General features: G+C 44.9%; 1 protein-coding gene across 1 annotated transcript in view; it reads right to left on the minus strand.

Moving 5' to 3' along the window:
- The window catches only part of ACVR1C (activin A receptor type 1C), a 36,660-nt gene that overhangs the window by 9,557 nt on the left and 4,706 nt on the right, over window positions 1-22,397 (minus strand). Inside the window, exons 2-3 of the mRNA XM_061446272.1 lie at window positions 12,217-12,447; window positions 868-1,113 (exon numbers count right to left, since the gene is read on the minus strand). Coding sequence (XP_061302256.1) covers window positions 868-1,113; window positions 12,217-12,447 — 477 coding nt within the window. The remainder of the gene's footprint in view (window positions 1-867; window positions 1,114-12,216; window positions 12,448-22,397) is intronic.

The following is a 22,397-nucleotide window of genomic DNA, read 5'->3' on the forward strand; positions in this document are numbered from 1 at the left end:
TTTTGATTTGGTCTTTTTTTGTTGTTGTTGTTTTGGGTCTTTTTGTTGTTTTTGTTGTTGTTGTTATTTTTTAATCGAGGCAACCTTGCTTTTAACAGCAAAATAATGAGCAGGAAAAATACAGTTTGAAGATCAGCTTACTCAAATTCCCTCCCATTTCTCCAACAGAGCCTCACCCTGCAGCCAGTACTAACTTCAAACAGGCTCATCCTGGCTGCCTGTGGCCAGCCCTGGGTTGGCTCTGGGCAGAGATGAGCAAACTTGCCCTTCAGCTGAAATCAGAACAAACCGCACCAGCACGCACAAGACTCCATCTGCCTCCACCATGGCTCAGCACAAATAAAGCCCTGTTATTAGCTCAGGGATACTGATGGACAGTTGAAACTTCAGGATAAATAAAGCCAAAGTCTACTCATTATATCTGTGAAAAAGCAATCAAGAAGTATAATAAATTAATCTTAAAGGGCATGTAGTTAACGGAAAACAAAATTTCAGCCAGAAATGTTTTGTTTCAGACTTGAAACTGACTTCTGAGTTAACTTTTTTAACTTTTCCATTCAAATAATCAAACTTTCATAATTTGACAGAAAAAGAGCAAACAAAGCCCTATTTCTGCTGTAAGGTGTCATCAAGCGTATCAGCACAAAACTTCCCTTGACATAAAACCTGTCACTGGTGTGAGACCTTCTGAATTAAGACCCCCACCAGTGGGCACCCTGTGCCCAGTTGGCAATGTTCTTTACATCCCTACAAGCAAGGTGGCACATGTGCCTTTTCCATCAAGAATATCCGCTCTTTATGTTGGTGGCAAAGCAAAGGCAGCCACGGTGAAGGCAACAGGAGGGCAGCTGGGCAGCCCCCACATACCAGAGCCGGAGCCAGAGGTCGTCATGTCGTAGATGAGATCCTTCAGCGTCTTCCCGGAGTTCACCAGGTTGCACTCGGAGAGCGGCTCCTCCACATTGGGCTGCTTCGCCCTGCCACGGGCACAGCGCCGACTCTGGCAGGTGCACGCCACCAGCACCGCCGCGAGGGACAGGATGCAGACTGGCACCGCCACTGTCACCGCCAGCACCACTGGTCCCGTGCTGGCTCTGCTGGGAGACTCCGATGCTTTTGTTAGACACAGGAAAAAGAGGGGAAAAAGACAGTAAGTGAAGGGCTGCGGAGCAACAACATACTTAGATTTAATGATTTCCCACAGTTGTCCTGACCAGCACTGGCAGCAGTGAGACAGACCGCATTTCTGTAAGTTATGGAGTCTTTCCCACCACACTTTTTTTGCAGGTAGCCCAGATTCGGGTTAGCACTGTGAGCACTGCTGACCACCACCACCTCAGGCAGACCACCCCACCAGCCCTACCAGCAGTTCCTAAGGGCAGCACCAGCAGAAATGCTCAGAAGCATGTGGCTGGTGGCAGCGCAGCTGGAGGTAAGGTGCCATATAGACCACCACTATACCTACCCCCAAACAGCCCCAGGAAAGCTCCTCAGACATGCTGTCCCCTCCATGCAGGGTACTGCCCACTTGTATCCCCACTGATTGGTTACTAAACACATGCAGACTTCTCACAACACAACACATACTAACTACCAGCTTCTCCAGCTAGTCCATCCCACCTCTCTGCACTATTCAACACAGCAAACATCTGAAGAACATTTCTTTGCAACTGCAAAGAAAAAGCAGAAAACGCAAAAACGCAGCAGAAACCCTGCGAAGTATGCGGTTCTAATTTGTTTTGTTAGCAAAGAACTATTTGTCTGCAGTTAGCTGATCTCCCACCTCCCCACCGCAGAAGATCAAGAGACAGGACCTGCAGGTCCCACCAAGATGCAATCCATGCACAGGGCTGCACCAGCTTGCCCACCACTCCAGCAGTCAGCAACCTGCATTCCTCACAGAGGAGCAGAAGCATGCATGCAGTCTGCACTCAGTGAGCAACACCAGATCAGCTTTGTAACCAGCAGCACAGTGCCCTTCCCACACTTGAAAGCCTGTGTGTAAATTTCTCGGCACACTGCCCCCGCTGAAAACAAAGCCTTGGAAAAAAATATTTCCTAACAATGCATACAGAAATACAAAATTCTAGTAAATAAGGCATTACAAGGATTTCTAAGACAGAACACTTTTGGAACTTGTGTTCATGAAGCTGCATTTCACAAGAGTCAAGAAACAGGACTGTCCTGGATCATTTTCCATTTCTCTCAAACTGTAAGGGTAAAACAAAACGTATCAGGAAGCTATAGGAATACATTACTAAGGTATTTACTTGCACATGCACACACAATGTGTCAACCTTAATGACCCCAAAATTGTAAATAAGCAAAATGACAACAAACACACAAAGAAAAAACACCAACACTGTACCCACCCACCCCAAAAAAATTAACCCCCAAAATGCCTCAACACTCAGAATCATGAGTACCAAACAGTGGATCTAAATAAAGGCTTTGGAAGATTTAAGAATCATGAATCCCACACCACCAAAATCACGCCTTTGCCATTTTAGAAAATGAACGGCCCCTCTCTCCCTTCAGAAAAAAGCTAAGCAACCTGTATGCTGTAATCCAGATCCTGAGAGTAACTCAGAAGCAGCCTGATGGCCCTCAGCATTGACTGCTACTTTCCTCCAGTTACTATTACAATAGAAATACTTCTCCAATGGACCTCATCAAGCCATGCGCTCAGTCTTCAGAAGTGGCAAGAGCATTAGCTGTGGAAAGCTAACTTGCTCCTTTTTCTTCTCTTCCTTAAATTTTAGCACTATATGCTTATGATTAAGTGGGAAAAGAAAAGAAACAAATGTTAACAACAGAAGGCCCCATGTCTATTCATGGCACACAATTCAAATCATTCTGAAAACAAAGCTGTTACATCTTGCCTGCAGGCTTTTTCTTTAAAAGACTTCAGCTGGACACTCAAGGGGTTATCTGCTAGATTTTTAAGAGGATTTGAAAGCAGGACTCCTCCTTGCAACTGCTGCTTGTTAACTGACACACGGTGATTTCCCAAGCTCTTTTTAGTTATGTGTCTACATGGCAGAGGCTTCTCCCAAAGCAGATAGGAAATGCAGCAAGTCACAGGAACTTGGGCACTGTCACCGAACACTGTGCCTTGCAGAGCTGCTTCGGCTACGCAAGACTGCATGGCTGGGAAATACCGCATGCATGATGAAGGCTGCAGAGGAAGACTGCCATGCTGTGCAGCTGGGCACAGAGCTAGAACGTTGTGTTGTGATGAGGAGTTGTCCTCTGGGTGTTCATAATACAGCACTTCTAGTGTCATCACCCAAACCAATGCCCGCATTGCAGACCTAAGCAGATTTATTATCTGAGCGGCTATGACAGACAAACATGCACAAGATGCTTACTATAAAATGTCAGTTTTTCCCACCAACTGATCAAAAACAACATACCATGAAATTAACAAAATATAAAACTTTATTGTTCTTAGGCCAGTGTGAAGAGTATTAAAAGGAAAATAATCAAGAAGCTTTGAACAGCAGCAGAAGAGAGACTCAGAAGGGCATCTTCACAGACAGGAACACAAGCTACAGGTCCTGAACCGAGGAGCAATTCTCCCCACCACAAGCAGTCCTACTGTGGATGATCTTAAGCACCTGCAGATCCTGCACATGTCACATGCCAACAGACAGGCAGGGGGCAAGCATTGGTCCTGGTGTCGCATCCTCCACCAGTGCCTGCTGCTCTTGCCTGTGAGTCTTGCCATGCACCCACATCGTCTTCTGCTGGAGAGTCTTTCCACTTTGTCAGCACAGTGTCTGCTGCCGGGTCACAGTAGTCCCTTCTCGCAGCTCCTTCTTTTCCCTTTTTTTTTTCACAGCTACCTTTGTTCCAGAGCACCACTCTTTACAGATTCAAACTTCAAAAAAATCTCCACTTCTCTTTTTCTTTGCTTTCATGCCCATTTTGTTGCAGGCTGGATGGTACAGGCAGCAAACCTGTACAGGCAAAAAAGAGTAACAGTTATCATTGGCTTTTTATCTTAAAAATATACATACCTATGTATATATATGAAAATTTCCAGGATCTCGTGAAACTGGAAAGCAGCTCCAGCAGTACTTCAAATAGGAGAAAGGCCAAGTTTTGCTAAGAGCACAATACACTACTTTGCTTAGCTTTTCTTAGTTGTTCCTGAGCCCGTTGTATGCCTCATTGCTGCAATAACACCTTGGCCTGTATTTAGAGAGGCTGCATGGGCCACAGTTCCAGACTGGCAGCTATGAGAGTAACTGCGTGATGACAACAAGCACAAAGGACTGAGGCATAGAGCAAGGCTAGTGGAGAAGTTTCCATTTCCACAAGCACTCTTCTCATTGTTCAGTTTTCACTGCTACAGCCACATTACTACATTGGCCATGTCTACACTACCTTGTAATTTACTCCGCAAATCTAGGTTTGGTTCCTAGATTTGCCAACAGTAAGACAGACAACAATGCGGTTTAGGCTTCTGGGATGTGACAATTTGAAACTTGTGGTGCACTGTTTGTACACTGCAGACTACTGAAACAGGTGGCATAGCAGAATTTTAAGGGGCTCAGAATATGCTCAGTGTATATTCAAAAGGGGCAACAAACCACCCTCACAGAAAAAAAAAAAGTCTTCAATTTTAACAGAAAAGTGACCCAATTCATTTTTACTGAAAACGTGTATCGACACAAGTTGTGTCATCAAAGAACTGCAGAGAGAGCATTGCAAGAGAACCGCAATAGAACTTAATTTTTAGAGCTACTTCCCTGCCATATGGCATTCTGGGAGCCAGGCAACCAGCAGAGCAGGCTGGAGAAAGCAGCAGGTCTAGCAGGGACATTGTGAACACTGCAGGCCAGCAAAGCTGTCTTTGACTTTAGGGCAAGGAGCAGGAGAAGCTTCAGCTGAAGCAAGAGGATGGAGGAGGAAGCACAGAGACACTAACGTGGAGGAAGCACAGAGATGCTAACGGCCATTCTGGAGGTGTAGAGCAGGACATCAGACCAAAGCACAAGCAAAATTCAAAGACTCTCTTACACCCACTCAGGAGAGCGAGATCCAGCATCAGGAAAACAGACACCAGCTTTATGACTTATGCAGTGACAGTTGTTCAGAATAAAACCAAGCTCAGTGATGCTTACAGGTCTCCTCTGAGATGCTGCTAAGTTGAGAGGTCAAGTGCAGAAGGCAAGTTAGCAGTGAGACTGGAAGCTGAGGTGTCTGGGCCAGTTTGCACGAGGTCTCCACAGAGTTCCTGGCAAATGAAGAGATCCTGACTGTCTAGAGAAGTTTCTTGAAAGGAGTCAACCGGAAACCTCCTTTGTCATCCTTCAGTCTACTGGCTGTACCAAACTGTGGATCAAGGCTGGTGGCAACTACCCAAACCCTTTCCAGTTCTTCATAGAGCACATGTAGGAGACTTGAGAAGTACCAGCGCTGAGGTTTCTGCTGTACAGTTGATAACAGGCCATCTTCAGTCTTGACCCCTTGCAGCAGGGGGTCCTGCAGCCAGGGCAGCAGCCATGTCCTTGCTGCGCTTGTGCACCATGGCCCTTTGGGGATCCTTGGGGCGTCTCACAGCATAGACCATACAGGAGCAGTGACAAACAGCCCCGGTGCAAAATACATGGCACATAAGGTAAAAACAGTCATTAAAGGCAAAATCACCCAGTAAGTGTGGCAATGTTTACAGCAGTTGTGCAATGTTAAACTCTTTGGGAAGTAAGAACACCCCTCATGACTACCTAAAACTATCAAATCAACACCATTAATCACAACATTTTGCAATCTGATTGTGAATGTACTATTCAATGACTAATTAATCAAGAATAGAAGCTGAATACATGTTGCCATGTATGAAGTAAAAAAAGAACATCTGGCAATATCTATCAATTTCACAATATGGTATTAGTTGTATTCCAAGTTGTGTAAACAAAATAGTACTTTTAGGCACCAAAAAAAAAGGAAGGAGTTTTTTTTCTCCTCCAGTGGAAAAGACATTTTACACACAGCATTTGCCTTGCTTCTAACATATAATGGGCACTGCAAAACTTCTAAAAGCCCTGAACTATGCATGTTTAAGCTCCTAAACTACTCAGGGGGAGGGGGTTGGAAATATGCACTCTTTCCAATGTGGTAAGAAAATACTACATCTGTAATGCATCTACACTACAGATGTAGTGCATCTGTAGGGGGGCTCTAGTCAGACATACAGAATACTTTTAAACAATTTCAAAAATACACAATTTGGACTAAAGTCTATAATGAAGTCTATCTCATTTCCACCATGGCTACAGACCCCATCTCCCCCTCCAGGACATTCAGAAATCAGCTGGGAAAGGTCTGCTCAAGGATCCAGAAGTTCAAGCAAACCTATCAATCAGGAACACAGCTATGAGATAAATGGATGCATTACATGAAGTGCTGTTTCCCCCCAGCCCTGCCTCCTCTTTGCACGGTTGTATTTTTACCAGTCTCTCCTGAGAACACGAATATGGGACAGCCAAGATGGACAAAAGCATATGAAGGATTTGCAGAACGAGACATCCACAGAGCAGCTATGACAGGCTGGGGCTCTCCCCACAGGGTATTTTTGAAGGAGAACCTCAGAAATCAGTCCAGCCAGGCACTTCTCTCTTCTTTTGCTCCATTCCCCATCCTCCTTGCTATTATTCATCACAAACATTTTAGGCTAGTTAGTAAGAAGAATTGTGTTTTGTCTCTTCATTCACAGTCCAAACCTTCCTTCTAACTCTACTCTTGGACCAAGTCCGTGCTGGGGAAAGAAAGTGAGATCTTTTCATCCTGATCAATAACAAATGAGGAACGCCAAAAACAAAGGAGAGGGAAAACCAGAGTTTTGCCCTGTATCGCACCCTGCAGCACAGCCCGCACATCCCTCAAGGTCCATAAACTATTACAATTTGTATTCGAGCACTGGCTTTCATTCAGAATTTTATTAGTTGAAGGCTGATTTTTCTCCTTTTCTACATTAATATGTACCTTATCAAACTCTTGGTACAGTTCTATCTGACTTCTTTAATACTAACATATCCATTCTCCTAAGAGCTTTAATGTCTTTAAGGCATTTTTAAACAGGTAAAGGAAGAGTATTTGTTCATGCAACTACGAAAATCTTGCACAACAATTAGTCTAAGTGGTAGCATTCATCTCTCTTGGCAATACGAATATACTCCAGGGATTTTTGTCTCAACAATTCTATTACATTTTCCTTTATTTCATCCCAGTGTGTGCCACTGTAGGTGATATGAGGTCCATTTGAGCCTTTGTACAGTTTGGTCAATAAGAATAAAGAAGAGAGCTGGCAAATTACTTATTATTCAGTTTGTTAATCCCAATATTAGCTTAATCTTGTTGCATAAAGCCTCCTTTCTTCTCTGACTCATTTTCCATTATGCAAATACAGAACAGAAATCATACGCTTTTTATCTCAAGTTCTAGAGATGCTGCTGTGCCAGGTCACCCAAAACAGCAAAGAGGAGACCGTTCTTGCTGTGTGCTGCCTTTGCTGGAATGACAGAGGTACTTTTGAAGGCAAAACCCTAAAAGCAGAGAATTCTTTGCTGTGCTGAATTTTCCCACCAACTCACGGACATGTGGCTGCACTCACTGGAGACATCCCCATGATTTTTTCTTAGAAGCTGACGTTTTCTTTAGCCAGCCTCTGAAAGCAGCCTGGTCAGAAAGCCCAGAAATCTGTGACAAATTTGCCAACTCACCTGCACCCACCCAATTTCGGTTATCAGTATCTGTAAAGATGGAGGCTTAGAATCCAGTGTCACTAGGTGTTTTCAGATCAAGAGGTAGAATGAGTAGCAGCACGAACTTTTCTCCACACTTCTATAGACATGCAAATAAAGACACCAGATCTCTAGAGGTCCTCTTACCTATGTCTGGTAACAAATATAGTGTCTGAGCTTTCAGGCGCCAGCAATTCAACAGCTGCCAATTCACTGTCTCCAACTAATAAGGTAACTGAGGGCAACACCAATTTTGCTGGCCCCTCCACCATAGCCAAATGTAAACATCACGTTATAAGAAGCTCCATAGTCCACTTCAGGGCTGCAGGTAAAGGTCTGTCATCTATGCACAGGCTTGTGTGCGGGGTATATCTTGTCCACAAGCGGATTTGGATCAGAAACCACAGGCACTGTCTCCCAGATCTGAAATATGCCCTGAAAATCCTGAGACACACAAGTCTGCAACTGGAAGAAGTCTTCTAGATTTTATTAGCAACTCCTCAAAATAGCCTGTTGCATGCTGAGGTGCACAGAGGCAATTTCTCATACAGAGGGAGATTCACAGAAAGTTCCATTAAGGAAGTGGCATGCTGGTCATTTTCTGCAGCCCTGTTATGACATCCCACTGGCAGGGGAAGGTCACCTCAGGCAACCTGCTGGGGCAGAAAGTATCCCAGTAAAAACAGTAGAACCCAGGAAGTGAATTCAGGGTAACACTGAAGCCCCCTCCTTACCACAAACTAATCCTACACCTTGAAATTTAGCACCTGTTAATGCAAAATACTGCAGTGAAATCCCTGGCAATGAGAAGCATATAAAAAGTAGATATCCAGGCTGAATCTGTCCCTAAAGATGCGTATTTTCAGACGCTGTAAAACCAACTAAAGCAAGAGTAACCTCCTCTCATGCAAGGCACAATCACACACTCTCTGCTGCTGTCTGAGGCATGCAATGCCATCTGCAGTCTGACTACGGAAATTCATATACCAGCTATCAAAACAAATTGCTTTATCCACTCAGATCTGCACGCTGCAAGTCATTTGATTGTTTTCCAATCACTCTTGATACATTTACAACATCAGCCCTTGGTAACTAACACCGGGACAAGCCAAAGCAGGGCACCATGAAGAGGCACTGAAGGGCAGTCTTGTGTCCCCAGCTGGAGGCAGCTACAGCAACCAGAGGAAAAGCCAGCCAAAGCTCCAGCCTCCACTTTAATTTTTGTTTATCTCAGTCAAAGAGGAACCCAAGATCAGGATTTGGATTTCTAAGTGCCGTATAAGGCCAGAAAGAAACAAAAAATACAAGCTGATCGAGGAATTGCCTAAAACCTCACTTTGGAAACACCAATTTCCTAAGCTCAGGAGTGTACCTATAAAGGCAGCCTAGGCAATGGTATTCAAAATGGTTTTCCTTGTGGCACAGCCCACCTCCTCAGGATGTTGCCCTGGTTTTTCAGCTGTAACAGTTATTATTCTCTTTCTTAGCAGGTGGTGCAGTGCTGTGTTTCGGCTTTAGCCTGAGAACGATGCTGATAACACACCACTGTTTTGGTTGTTGCTAAGTAGCACTTACCCTGATCAAGGACTTTTCAGTCTCTCATGCTCTGCCAGTGAGGAGGGGCACACAGAATCACAGAATCAACTAGGTTGGAAAAGACCTTTAAGATCATCAAGTCCAATTATTACCCCAGAACTGCCAAGTTCCCCACTAAACCATGTCACTAAGGACCTCAGTTACATGGGTTTTGAACACTTCCAGGGACAGTGACTCCACCACTGCCCTGGGCAGCCAGTTCCAACACCTGATCACCTACTCTGTAAAGAAATTTTTTCTAATATCCAGTCCAAACCTTCCGTGGCACAGCTTGAGGCCGTTACCGCTTGTCCTATTGCTTGTTACTTGGGAGAAGAGACTGTAGCTTCATATTCTTTAAGAATTCTTCTCTGATTTACCTTAGTTCAAGATTCAGTTGGAAATTACTTCCAGGAGGAAGCAGAGACAGGACACTTCACCCAAACTAGCCAAAGAAGTATTCCATTCCACAGTATTATACTTTAGTTACTGGGCTGTTCTTACTTAACCTTTGGGGTTTGCATTCTTTCAGTTCTCCTCCCTGTTCAGCCTGGAGCAGGGTGGGAGAAGAAGGGATGGGGAGTGAGTGAGCAGCTGCTTGGTTCTGAGTTACCGTCTGGGCTTAAACCACAAGACAGGTACACTGCTCGAAACCTCCTACTGCAGAGGGCATGGGTACTGCAGAGGCACCCTGGACAGGCCAGTTGTACAGCCCAGATCCCTCACCTACACACTCAGCAGTGCTCCTTAGAAAGGTTATTTTCACTGGGGCCCAAATGAAGCTTTCCTGCAGTATGAATTATGTGAAGGAGAGCTGCCAGAAAAGACCAGCAATCAAATAACAATGGCACTGTTAAATTTCTGACTAACATGAATTCTCTCAAATGTTCAGAGCAAAGGGCTCAGGCTAAAAATTAAGTAATTTTCCCTGGTACTGAAATATGAAACCAGAGGTTTTGCAACTACCAGTTCAAGATGACAGATATGCTTCCACCGCTCCTCTATAAATAGCAGTTTTCTCCCAAGATTCCAGCATCCCAACTTAAAAAAAAAAAAGCATAGCATTTTATTTCTACATTTCTAGAGCATGACCACTATTAATACCTCCTTTCTCTTGTCAGCTGGAAAAAAAAAAACATTTAAATATCTTTGCTCTTGCCTCAAGCAATAGGTGACGTTAGGTAGGGGGGTACAGACCACCCAGCTGCTGGGCTTCTCCTTCTGCCCAGGCTGGCTCCTCCAGAGCCGCCTGGAGTAGCCTGGAATAGCCCTTCCCTCTTCTGGTAGCATCCAGCATCTGCCTGTTCACACCAGGAGATGTTGGTACCCAAGGCCACCACAGCAGCTCCCTCGTCTGCCTCCTGCATCGTGCATGATGTGCTTCCTGTATCGTACAAGTGCTTCCAGTAAAAGCCTTTTAAATTCTGGTAAGGATTATATGAAGGCAGCTTAAACACAAGTTATAATTGTAAATTATGTATTAATTTACATCTTTCTTACCTGTAACATCTCTCACTGGCATAAGTGTATAAAAAGGTATCATCTGATAAGGTAGTATATTTTACAGCTTTTTAAAAAAAGCCTGGATTAAATGCAAATATTGGAAAGAACAGTCAAACATGAAGATAGCATAAATATTTATTTTTTAAAAGGACTGAATTAACTTCATTACACAATTTTGAGTCTGGCAGACTCAAGTACTGCACCAGCTGTGCAATACACAGAGCTTCTGGAAGTGCAAATCTTTTTCCTCCCTCTAATTGGGACCAGGAATCTTATACTTTCTCACCCCTGCTGGGCAAGAATCAATGATACCAATCTAACACCAAAGAAAAGCTGCCTTACGAGCTGCTAAAATGAACTACTGAATCCCAGAGTTCAAGGCAGACTAACAAGACTGCTGAAACGTCATCAGCCAAGGACATCCCCCAGAAATGACCCGGTGCCCTGTACCCCTCTCACCCCCCACAGTAGAAGACCCTACATGCTGTAGGAGCCAGGGAGGACACTTCTGCCTTCCTGGCCACCACAGAGCCACTGCATACCCCTTGCTCCTGAAGCACAGGCACAAAAACATCAGCTGTAGTAACTGCTCCTCAGTCCAGGTCACAAAGATATGGCACTCAGTGACACAGACTGGCCAAGGACAGTGAGGAGAACAGCTCCTCACACACCAGGGCACTGCCACGGGTCAAACCTCTCCACCAACCCAGATATTTGTCTGTCCAAAATCATGGGTGCATTTCCCATATACAATGCAGTCAGCACCTACAACTATTCACCTTCTTTCAAAACCTCTCTAGTCTTAATTCTTATCTGAGCCATCTAAAGGAGGTCTTTTAAATTGTGTGCAGAGATGTTTGAGACTGTAAGACTTCAGCCAGTGCAAGGTCTTCATTATTTCCTTGTGATACACCAGTTAACAGCTCTCAGCTCCTCACAATTGCTAATTCACAGCTGCTATACATTGCTGATCCATGCCCCATGGCAAGTCCCCAGTACATTAGATATCATCTTCCCAACATCTAGACTAATGCCAGTTCAAATAAAAAACTCCTTAAGATATTCCAGCAAATAACCTGTGAGGTTACAAGTCTCTTTCCTTCAGACACTTCCTTTCACCTTCACTGTTAATGCCCCATAGGATATCAAAGACAGCATTTGGAATATCTTTAGGAGATGGAAGAAATTCTCTCTTCCCCAGACAGTGTTGCAGTTTAGAATGTCCCATCTGAAACAAGTCAGGAAAAAAAATAGGTACTGTTTTACAGACAACCTTTAAAATCCCACTTAGCTGGCTCTTAGGGTCACATCCTCCGCACAGTATTTCTGCACTCTCAGGCTGTCACACAAGCCTTTGAACAGTGTCCTGCAGTCGAGAAGCACTTACCGACAGGCAGGCGGAGGGTGATGTTGTTGCAGAAGTCAGTGTAGCAGCACTCGGTCTTCGTGATGTTCTTGGAACTGTGGCAGAAGACCTGTGCATTCAGCTCCGGAAGGGAGACACAGGACTTGATCACCTCCTCCCGCCCGTTGGTCAGCATGACAGAGGCCCAGCAGGCACCCTCTGTCTGGCAGGTGAAGTTGGTGTGCTCGCACAGCTGGCACACACACTTGAGACCTGGAAAAGAGGTTTCCAGCTTCTGTGAGAAGACCCCGAGAAGACAGACCCCTATGGCAACCATGCAAGCTTGTCTGGCCAGTTGGCCACTATGAGCACCCATGGGAGCTCCAGCACAGGTCCTGCACTGAGGACATTGCCTACACTGGAGGAAGTCAGTCCTGACAGTCCAGGTCCCAAACATGTACAGATGGCAAGTTTGAAACCAGTTTGTCCTTGGTGACAGGGAAGTACATAGCATCTACCTTGCATGGTGGAGAAGATTGAACATGGCCAGCCCTCACTCATGCCAGCCACCCCACCCACGCCACGCTAGCAATACACACATCTTGCCAGAGCCGACTGGGTTAGAGAAACAAGTCCAAGGAAGCACCAGGATGCAAAATCCCGGCACAAACCACCTGACACCCTACAGACAGACACAGGAAGTAACCATGGGCTTTTCCACCCTGTGTTTTCTGAGATGATGCACCTTTTTCAGACACACAAACAGCTTCCTGATTTCTTTTGGAGGAAAAGTCTGCTGACTTCTAAACTTTGCATGTTTTTTACCATATCCTCATGTCTCACCAAATCAAATAGAAACACATTTAATTGCTACCACATTTTTTCAGACTCTTGGAAGATGAAGGTGGAAACCAAAGCCACGTCATCTCAGTGAAACACCAGATGTCAACTATACTTTTTTTTGCTTTCCTTGTTTTCTTCACCTGCTTCATAACAAAGAATTTTTCTTGCTTCATGCCAAGTTTAAGAGCCCGTATCAGCAGTGATAGCTCAGACACCTTAACCTTCATCTGAAATCAATTTCTAAAAAAAAACAAAAAGAAAACCAAACCTGTCTTTAAGTGCAATTTATGTGATTGTTTTGTTTCTGTACAAGCAAACAAACAAAACAAACCCCAGCAAAACAACAAACCCCTCATTTTAGAGTACAAAGGCTTGCTCTCTTTAATTTTTTGTGCAAACAGTACTTCACTGGGTCCCCAAATGCACCCTGTACAGCTTCTCAGGTCAGTCGTAACCCTGCAAGATTGACCCCTGTTCTACTTACAGAAGCCAGGGTATTTAAAAATAATATGATTAAAAAGTAATCTTATCCATAAATCAGTTCTGTTTTTTTGGGAATTGGGCAGAGGGAGGCTGTTTCTTTTAGTTAAAGATAACAGACATCTGAAAAGTAAAAGTATGAGGAAACAAGGATGGCCACCAGGAACAGAAGAGCTTTCTTCCGATCTAGCTGGCCCCTGACAAGGCAGTGTGCCCCACTCTCTGCTACCTTTCCCTGATCATACTAGGACCTAAAACAGTCTACACCATCACTCCCAGCTGACAACCAGCAAAAGCTTTGTTTATACAGGAATGCCCTGGCTCTTCGTGTAATTTATTGTGTCCCACACCCACAGCTGAGGGGGAAGGAGCGATGACCGATGGCTGCAGCAGTGCTCACCACGTGGCAGGAGGAGCAGGGACTCATCTCAGAGCCTCTGGAGGAACGGAGAAGTCCTGACAGATGTCAGTGCAATTTGGTTTCTGTGACACTATTTGTTTTCTTTACAACCTTCATCCTGTGCTACCCTTCTGAAATAACAGCTTGTAGTGTTTATCTTCAGCTTAGGCCCGCAACAAACTTCCTTGGCACCATATGTTCATGTTTATCCTGGATGCAGGGTACGCTAGAAACCATATCACTGTCTGTCTGCTTTGGCTGTCTCTCTGCGCAGGAAGTGAACACAATCAATCATTCAGCAACAAAACAGGTGAATCTCTTCCTTAAAGATATTACCATAGTCCTAGAACAGATGCCGGGAGCAAGACTCATCAGATCCAAATAAATAACAGATCTAGCAGAAGAAAAACAGACACATCGTCACCAATGCTGCAAAATAAAACCATTACTTGAGGAAATGAGTATAAGATTGTCGCAAGTGCCTTCAGTGTTTCAGACACATCATTACGCTGTTTTTCTCCCCCTTCTCATCACCTAAAAATAAAATGGGAAATGGTCTTTACAATGTCATCCACAGTAGGTAACCGCAAGTTTTATCCATATCCTGGTATTTTGTAGATTACTTGAAAGGAGCTGAACAAAACCGTCATTGCAAGTTCCAAACACCTTCTAGGGTATCCCTCTGAGCACTGTGAGCACAGGGTGAGAACAAGATGGCTAAGGGACCCTGTAACCTCTCTGACCAAGCTAAGACAGTCACTTATTTCCAGAATGAAAGGGGCTATGCACCACCTCGACCCTACTTGTACCCACCACTGGCTGGATGCCCTGCAAGCACACCAGTCGGACACGGGCTCACCTGGCTGGGAAAGCAGAGGATGCCATCGCCTGAAGACCAGTATTTTCTACTGTTGTGTTCACAGAGTGTTTTGCTCTGCTCAATGTCCTTTTTTCTTTCTACTTCAATGAAAGACTCTAACCCCATTTTTCTCTTTAGTTCTGAGTGTTTTGCTCAGTACCGACTTGTCCAATCTACTGCCCACAGCTGAAAGTTCACAGACCTATGGAAATCAGACCAGCTCCCCACAGTTGTTTCTGCAAAAAGCCATTACACAAAGAAGCATAAAAAGAAAGAAGGTTTTGGTCAAAATTCCCAGTACAACCCAATTACATCATTATTGCTTCTGAAAGTGAATGCATTCAGCTGCCTGATGACAAGCTGGGAGGAGCCGGGATGGGAGCATGTTGAACTCAACTTGCAGGGAATTATTCATGCCCACTGGAGACTAGAAAGTCCTGGAGACCAGGACAAGCATTCCCCGTTCTCCTTTGGAACTACTGAGATCAGAGACATACGCAAGACAGGCACGCAAACTTCTGATGGGAACACTACATTCAGTTTGGAAGAAGTGGAAGAGCGTACAAAGAAAAAAACCCTTGTCCACACCCAAAACCATTACATCCTAAAAAAAAAAACACTTTAAGGTGTGTTTGTCCTACCACACTTGAATTGTTGGCCTTTTTAATCATTCCTTTAAAAAAAGCTGATAACCACTGCCCTAGCTACAAACCCTTCAGCCTGCTCTTCTCAACCCAGCTCCTTCCAGCTGTCCTGTTTTGTCCCACATCCCACCCCATCCCAGTTCCCATTCCCCCAGCATCAGGCAGCTCCAGATCCCCACTGCCACCTAATGCCAGGGGCTGTCCCCAGGAGTGTCCACACCTCCCCACCAGCACATCAGCTCCTCCCAAGGTGGCTCGCACTCAGTCATACCCCACCAGCTCCCAAAGCCTCACTGACATGCCATCCCATCCACATATCTCTCCCTTCACCCTCTCCCAGTTGCTGCTTTGGTCCTTGCTCTTGGTCCTGCTTTCCTTCCGATGGGATTGCCAGCCTCAGCATTAGCCCCCACAGCCTCTCAGTCCTGACTCCACCAGACTCTTCCCCTATCTCTTGGACAAGGTTTCACCCTCTCCCTTCTCGGTGGCAGCATTCAGAGCTGGGGCAGGGGAAGCACGGCACTGGCAGCACCAAAGAGAGGCTTCTCTGTTCTGCTACTTTCAACAGCCCTGAGCTATCCTGCTTCTGACATCAGCTGCTCCAGCCAAGTCTTCCTAAACAAAGACTTTTTGGCCTGGAACAGGTCTGGACTGTCAGTAGAAGTGTGTTGGAAGTCAAAGGAACAACATCATGAGAGCTGGGAATAACGCACTGGTCAGCAAGAATGGAGGCTTCACATGTCTCTGCTGCTAGCAAGATTCAAAGGGGTCCTACCAAGAGTCAAAACCTGCACTCCCTTCAGCCTCATATTTTGTATTTTCCTAGCACTGCATTTTCTGCCATTGCTCACCCATGGATAAATGCTGCCCTTACAGAGAAAAAAAAACAACAAACAGGAAAACAGCATGGCTAAAACTACTTAAAGACAAGTCTGAGTTGTGGGGGAGACAAAACTCTTTCCTCCCAGAAAATTTACACAGACCACTTTTAAATATAATTCTAGAAACATAGAAGCCCAAGGTTCCCTAGATAATCTGCCTGTGCTACTGCGCAATTTCTCATATAGAAAACCAGATACAAATACCCAACCTTGTTTTCAAGACCATTTATGTACATCAAGAATCCTCTGTTAACAAAGCAGTATGATCTTAAAATGTAACCATGAAAGTACGTTTTCCTGCACCTGTGCTATTTCAGCTGCCTCACCTCAAGGGAATTGAAGAGGATCCTGGACCCTTCTGAACATGTCCGTGAGAAGATCCACTCTTTTCCTGCTCCTGGTCCCACTGAACAGGGGGACCCCATCAGCTCTTACCCAGTGCAGTAGAATTCTAGAATGGTTTGGGTTGGAAGGGACCTTGAAGACCATCCAGTTCCAACCTCCTATCACAGGCAGGGACACCTCCCACTAGACCAGGTTGCTCAAAGCCCTGTCAAACCTGGCCTTGAACACTGCCAGGGATGGGCTGTGTTCCCGTACTGCACCACATGTGTAGCTCCTCGCAGATACCTGTACAGCCACTCGAACTTGGCCGAGCCCATATCACCATCCCCACTGATAACCTCAGGGACACAGGACTCGCCAGAATTTGCGACTTATCCGTGCTGATCTACCAGGCATGCCTCAGTGCTCTTTCAGTTTATCCATGACAACTTCCTCTATTACCATTTTCTTTTTATGGAAAAAACATCCATACTCACCTATATAATCTTGCAACCTATAATACCTAGCAATGTATCTCAAGCTTTCACATCACTGCATAGTTTCTGCTCTACTTTGACTACACCACTGTCCCAGAGAAGCTGGCAAGACGCTCCCATCAGCTTACAGACCCGAGGGGTAACAGCATTATGACGAAAGATCTCCCACATGTATCACACTGCTCAAGCAACACCACCTTTGAACCATGCTTCCCCTCCCAAGCAGCCATTCTATGGCACAAAGAAAGAGGAAGAACTTGCAAATATCGACTGAAATTCTGCAAGTCCCCACAGGCAGCAAGAAATTCCTTTTCTATCCCAGAGAAAGGAACACCACATATCTCCAGCTCTGTTCCCAGGGATGGTCCTGTCTAGGGGTATAGTGTCACGGGAAGAAAGTCAGGACTTCCATCACCACAGGAACCAGAGAAGTGGAGTAAGGTGACTGTGAAGGAGTTAAAGGGAAAAGGATCAAAGAGGCAGGAGGAAAATATGGTCCCAAAGTTTCAAAATAAGGCACTTTTTAATCCAGTAATGAATATGACTCTTTATTTACTCAAGCACAAGTACATTTCACTTAAAACATTGCATTCTCTGGTTGGGAAATTAGGAGAAAGTGAACAACTGAAATATGCCATAGCCTCAGAGAGCTATGCTAGGCATCCAAACTTCGTTGCCAATGGTTACAGTTCTGAGCATGCAATTCTCCAGCAGTCATTAACAAATTTGTGCCAAATCTCCCCAGAGAACAGCTCCCCACAGAGGCTGCACCTCTGTAAGGATCATGAGCACGCTGTCCTGCCAAGGTCAGCTGCATAGCCCAGGGCAGGGTTAGAGCAAGAGGAGACATGAGCTCCCTTTGGTAGGGACAGCAGTTACAAAGACACACTGCATGACAGGGGTGTGCAGCTCCCTTGACTTGCAAAGAGAAGTGCAGCACTTGTCAAGACCCAAGTGAACAACAGGGGAAACCAACAGCCAACTGAGGTTACCAGGAAGTAATTCATGAGCAGTCCAATACACAAGGAAAGCAACCTTTAGATAATGAGGCCAGGATGAAGAGGTGTTCCCTGGTTTTATCATTTTAAAGACATAAGTAGTTCTCAAGCATTTTTTCCTGTTGTTATTGCAATAGGAGCTGAGCCTATATACCAGTTTCTTGGATGAGACCTACCATGAATCAAGGACAGGATGATTTGTTCTTCGAGCAGAAAATAACCTGCATGACTTACAGAAAAAGCAACAGGGTTTTTTTTGTCATTTAGTTTTCAATGCAACTGTAAGAAAACACAAGTACAAGCAAACACACTGTGCAACTAACTTACATAGCAGGAATAGCTGAACCAGCACCTGATTCACAACAAACTAACACAAGGATGCACAGCAGAAGATTGGTTTTTATATGCTTCCATCCATTTTTCCTCAAGTGTCAGCTTCAAACACATGAAGCACTAGATAATCAAAGAACAAGAATGAAACTACATGTGAGCAACAGATGAAAGAAAATGAGTTTAGACACCAGGTAACAAAAGCAGCTAACAACTAAAACAAGTAAATAGACATAGTGCAACCTCTGCAGTTAAACTGAAAGAACTGAGCATGTAACTGACATAAACTGACTAAGACTGTGGGACTAAAACAATAAACCAAAAACTGTAGGGACATAAAACTGCAACTTGCTATCTCTTATGAACCACACAAGGTTCTACATTTCAACAAAGATTTTTTACTATACAGATTTAACAAGGCATTAATCTTCCATTAAGTCATAAACCAGCACTACCCACAACACTTAGCAGTTTATTCTTGTGACTACAGGGCAGCAGAGCGTTTAAAAATTAAATTGGAAAGCAAATATCTATGTGGCCTTACAGCAATTAGTTGTCTTTAATCATAATGGGAAGGAGGGCTGAATGTCCAGAGTGTTTCCATCCTCGATCCTTCTGTACAGTTATTCTGTATTGTGCACTTCACATATCCTTTCATTTCCAGATTAAGAGATCTGGGGCTCATGTGAGAGTGGGCTCTCCACACTGCCCAGGTCCCCGTCTCAGGCACAGACCACAGTGTGAGGACATAGCTGCCCCCCAGGCCACTCTCACATAGGAGGAAGCGTTGCAGTACTGCAAGGACCATACCTGGACCTGACCCACCACTCAACCCAGACACCCCCCTCGTGGGAGGGCACCAGGGGGCAAAAGCTTCAGTGCTGTTAAAAAACATTTCAAAGGAGACCCTAAGACCTGCAGGCTGGCCAATTCCCATTGTCCAGTCCGTTACTTATGATGGTGCTGGAACAAAAACTGGTTCAGGCACAGGTAAAGGTGCCACAGGGTCAGCCAGCTCTGACACTGTCCCTCAGCAGGCGTTCTCTGATCGAGTCTGCACGACTGTGGGTAACCAACCATAGCAAAGAAACTTCACTGCCATGAGGCAGGGCTGCTTGAGTCTTATCCAGAGGTCAGCCCACTTGCCTGCTAGCAGCTGGGATAAAAGGTAGAGGGAAACTGCCAGCCTTCACAGTGAGAGACTTTTATCTGCAGAGCTGCAAAAATGCATGTTGTTTGCTCCAGTGATCTGGAAAGGGGAATCGATAAGAAAGCAGCAAGGTTTGCTGAGGATAGAAAAATCAGACTTCAGAGAATCACAAAGAAATATCACCATGCCAAGGGACTGAAAGACAGAAGAGAGTAAAATCATACAGGAGAAGAAACAACTTCACTTGCGTATGTGCAGTAACCAGCCCAATATCAGCACGCAGAGCAGAGATTGCTCTGCCGTTCTCTGAGGAACATCAGCTCAGCTTGCAGAGGGAGGCACAACCAGGAGAAGCCAGGAGATCCAGTGCCCTGTTCTGCCATTTGGGACTGGTTTCCCTCACACACTCCAGAAGCGCAGAGAAGTAGAAATTGTTATGGGACAGATGGCAAAGGGGATTGGACACAGATTAGGAAACTGGGCTCTGGCATGTCAAAGGCAACTTTGGGGAGATATGAAAGTTTTATAAAGAAATCATAGATCATATTGAGAAGGCGAATGGGATCAGCCACTCACCACTGCCCAATAACTTGACAGTCTCAGGCAGCACAGGTGTTATTGACAGAAGACTTACAACAAGCAAGAGGAAGCACTCTGCTTTCTCATGCTGCCTTGCCACCCTTCCCAACAGTGCTAGGTGTCAGTATTATTGCCACTGTTTAGGATAAAGCATTAGTGTATGCAAAAAATCATTGGCTAATTCCACCCTTACACGCTAGAGATTTGTAGAAGCTGCCATCCGCAAAGATACAAACCCATCTTCTGACTGAGAGCCCTTAACCTGTCAGCTGCGAGAGCTGGGAGAGTCCAGAAAGCACGTTCTGTACTCACACTGTGTCCCACCCTCCCTCTTCAAGCATGTGCTGGAGGAGCAGCGATGGTCGGGGCTGCTGAGACCACTCCTCTGCCTCCTGCATGCAGCCAGGAGCCCAAGGCAAGAGGAAGAATTAACTTGCAATTGCTCACTAGAACTCTGCAAATCTTTCCCTGTAGCCGGTGATGTGCATTCCTTCCCAGAGCACTGCGCCTGCTCACATGGGTCTCCACATCCATGGACGTGACAGCACATCCCTATCACATTCACTTGAGTAATGCCAAGTGTTGAAAAACCCTTGTTTTGGGGGCTACTATGAAAAATATGGGGAAGTTCCCACTCTGAAAAAAAAATAAACCAAAAAGCAGTAGGAGTAATAATAGATTAAAAGCTCACTACATAAATATACTGCAAAGAGGACTGATACCAAACTAGGCAAAAACTAGAAAGCTGTAGAGAAGAGAGGAAAAGTACATATTCCAGAACTGAAGAAAATGTCCTAGAATGACAGCACTAAGTAGTTCCAATATTCTGATTCCTTAAAAGTATGTATGGGAAGTGATTTTATTAATGTCTGCAAGTATCTTAATTTTGGAAGTAGGGCACTAGGTGCTCAAAATCCCTCCTCTAAAAAAGCTCAGCAACCATAACCAAGCAAAACAGTAGACAGAAGCTGAGGCCAGGCATTTAAACCAACGCTAACTGAGCAGGGAAAGAGCAACAAAACCCCAAGATACTATTTTTGTTGGAATAAGCTGTCAAAGGACATTTGCTAATTTCTCATTGGTTTTGATTATGCAGGATATGCTTTGAAAAGGTGTGCTTTAGGAAACAGAAGCCACGCAGCCAAACACAATGCATGCAAGAATTCTGTGAGATACAGCCTACACATAAAGCTGAAGAAGAACGTGCTGGTCTTGGTCTGTAAGGCACTGAAGAGGGATCCAGTGTTGGGCTGAGGGTACGAGTTCCATGGGGAGGCAGCTGCGATAACACAGTGCCAACTGCCAGTGTGAAATGGCTTGCATAAAAAAGAATCCCTAGCACTGAAAGCTGAATATAGCCAACATCTGAAAAGAGTCAGACAAGGTACTTCACATCCAGGAAATGACACTGACTGCCTTTTCTATTGCCACACAGCTCCCCTCTAGTTAAATACAGCTTTTTTTCACAAAAACATAGGTAGGTACTGAAGGATGAAATTCTATCTTTAGGATGAAAATTTGAATGGTTTTAAATTGCTGTCCTAAGAAGAGCATAGTAGTTCAATTCATTTGGAAACCCAAAACATCCCTTTTACTTAACTGATGGTGGTTTTGCCCCACTTTATGTCAGACTGAAAATGTTTAGTGCTGGTGTGAAGTGAGAGGGATGCAAGTTCTGCAAATACTGATCCGATCGCCTAGAATCAGCTTCCTGGTAAACATGGAACTGAGGAAACATTGACTTTTGAGTGCACTTTATTTATTTTTGCCACTGTCAAACTGAAAAGATAAATTCTGACTGCATACTGGCAGTTGGACAAGACGATTGTTGTAGGTCCTTTCCTATTCTCTTCCATAAGAAAATCTTAATTTGCAAATACCACTTGTTCTGGAAAAAGGCATACCCCAGGCTACACCCAGCAGTGAAATGCAGCCACCTCTGAAGGAGGGCTGGCACAGCCAGGGTTACATCCATCACTTCAGCCCTAAGGCAATGGAAGAATCCTTTCATCCTGGGGGACCTCAGGACTGCAGCATCTCTGACAGCACTCAGGACAGGACATGCGCCAAAGTGACAAAACCATCAACCCCCAGAGTGATTTTCCTGTGCCCAGATTCACCTACACGTGTCCAGAGGTGCTGGGGAGGTAACCCCCCTCCTCAGTGGGTATTCATAGCATCGAGATTTAGGTATCCAACTTTGTCTCAGTTAGGACTTTGTTCTCTGCATGATAGCTG

This window comes from Pezoporus flaviventris, unplaced genomic scaffold, assembly GCF_033815535.1.
Source record: "Pezoporus flaviventris isolate CSIRO_AGI_PZ_B2104156 unplaced genomic scaffold, CSIRO_AGI_Pfla_v1 ptg000001l, whole genome shotgun sequence".
Classification (NCBI taxonomy): Eukaryota; Metazoa; Chordata; class Aves; order Psittaciformes; family Psittacidae; genus Pezoporus; species Pezoporus flaviventris.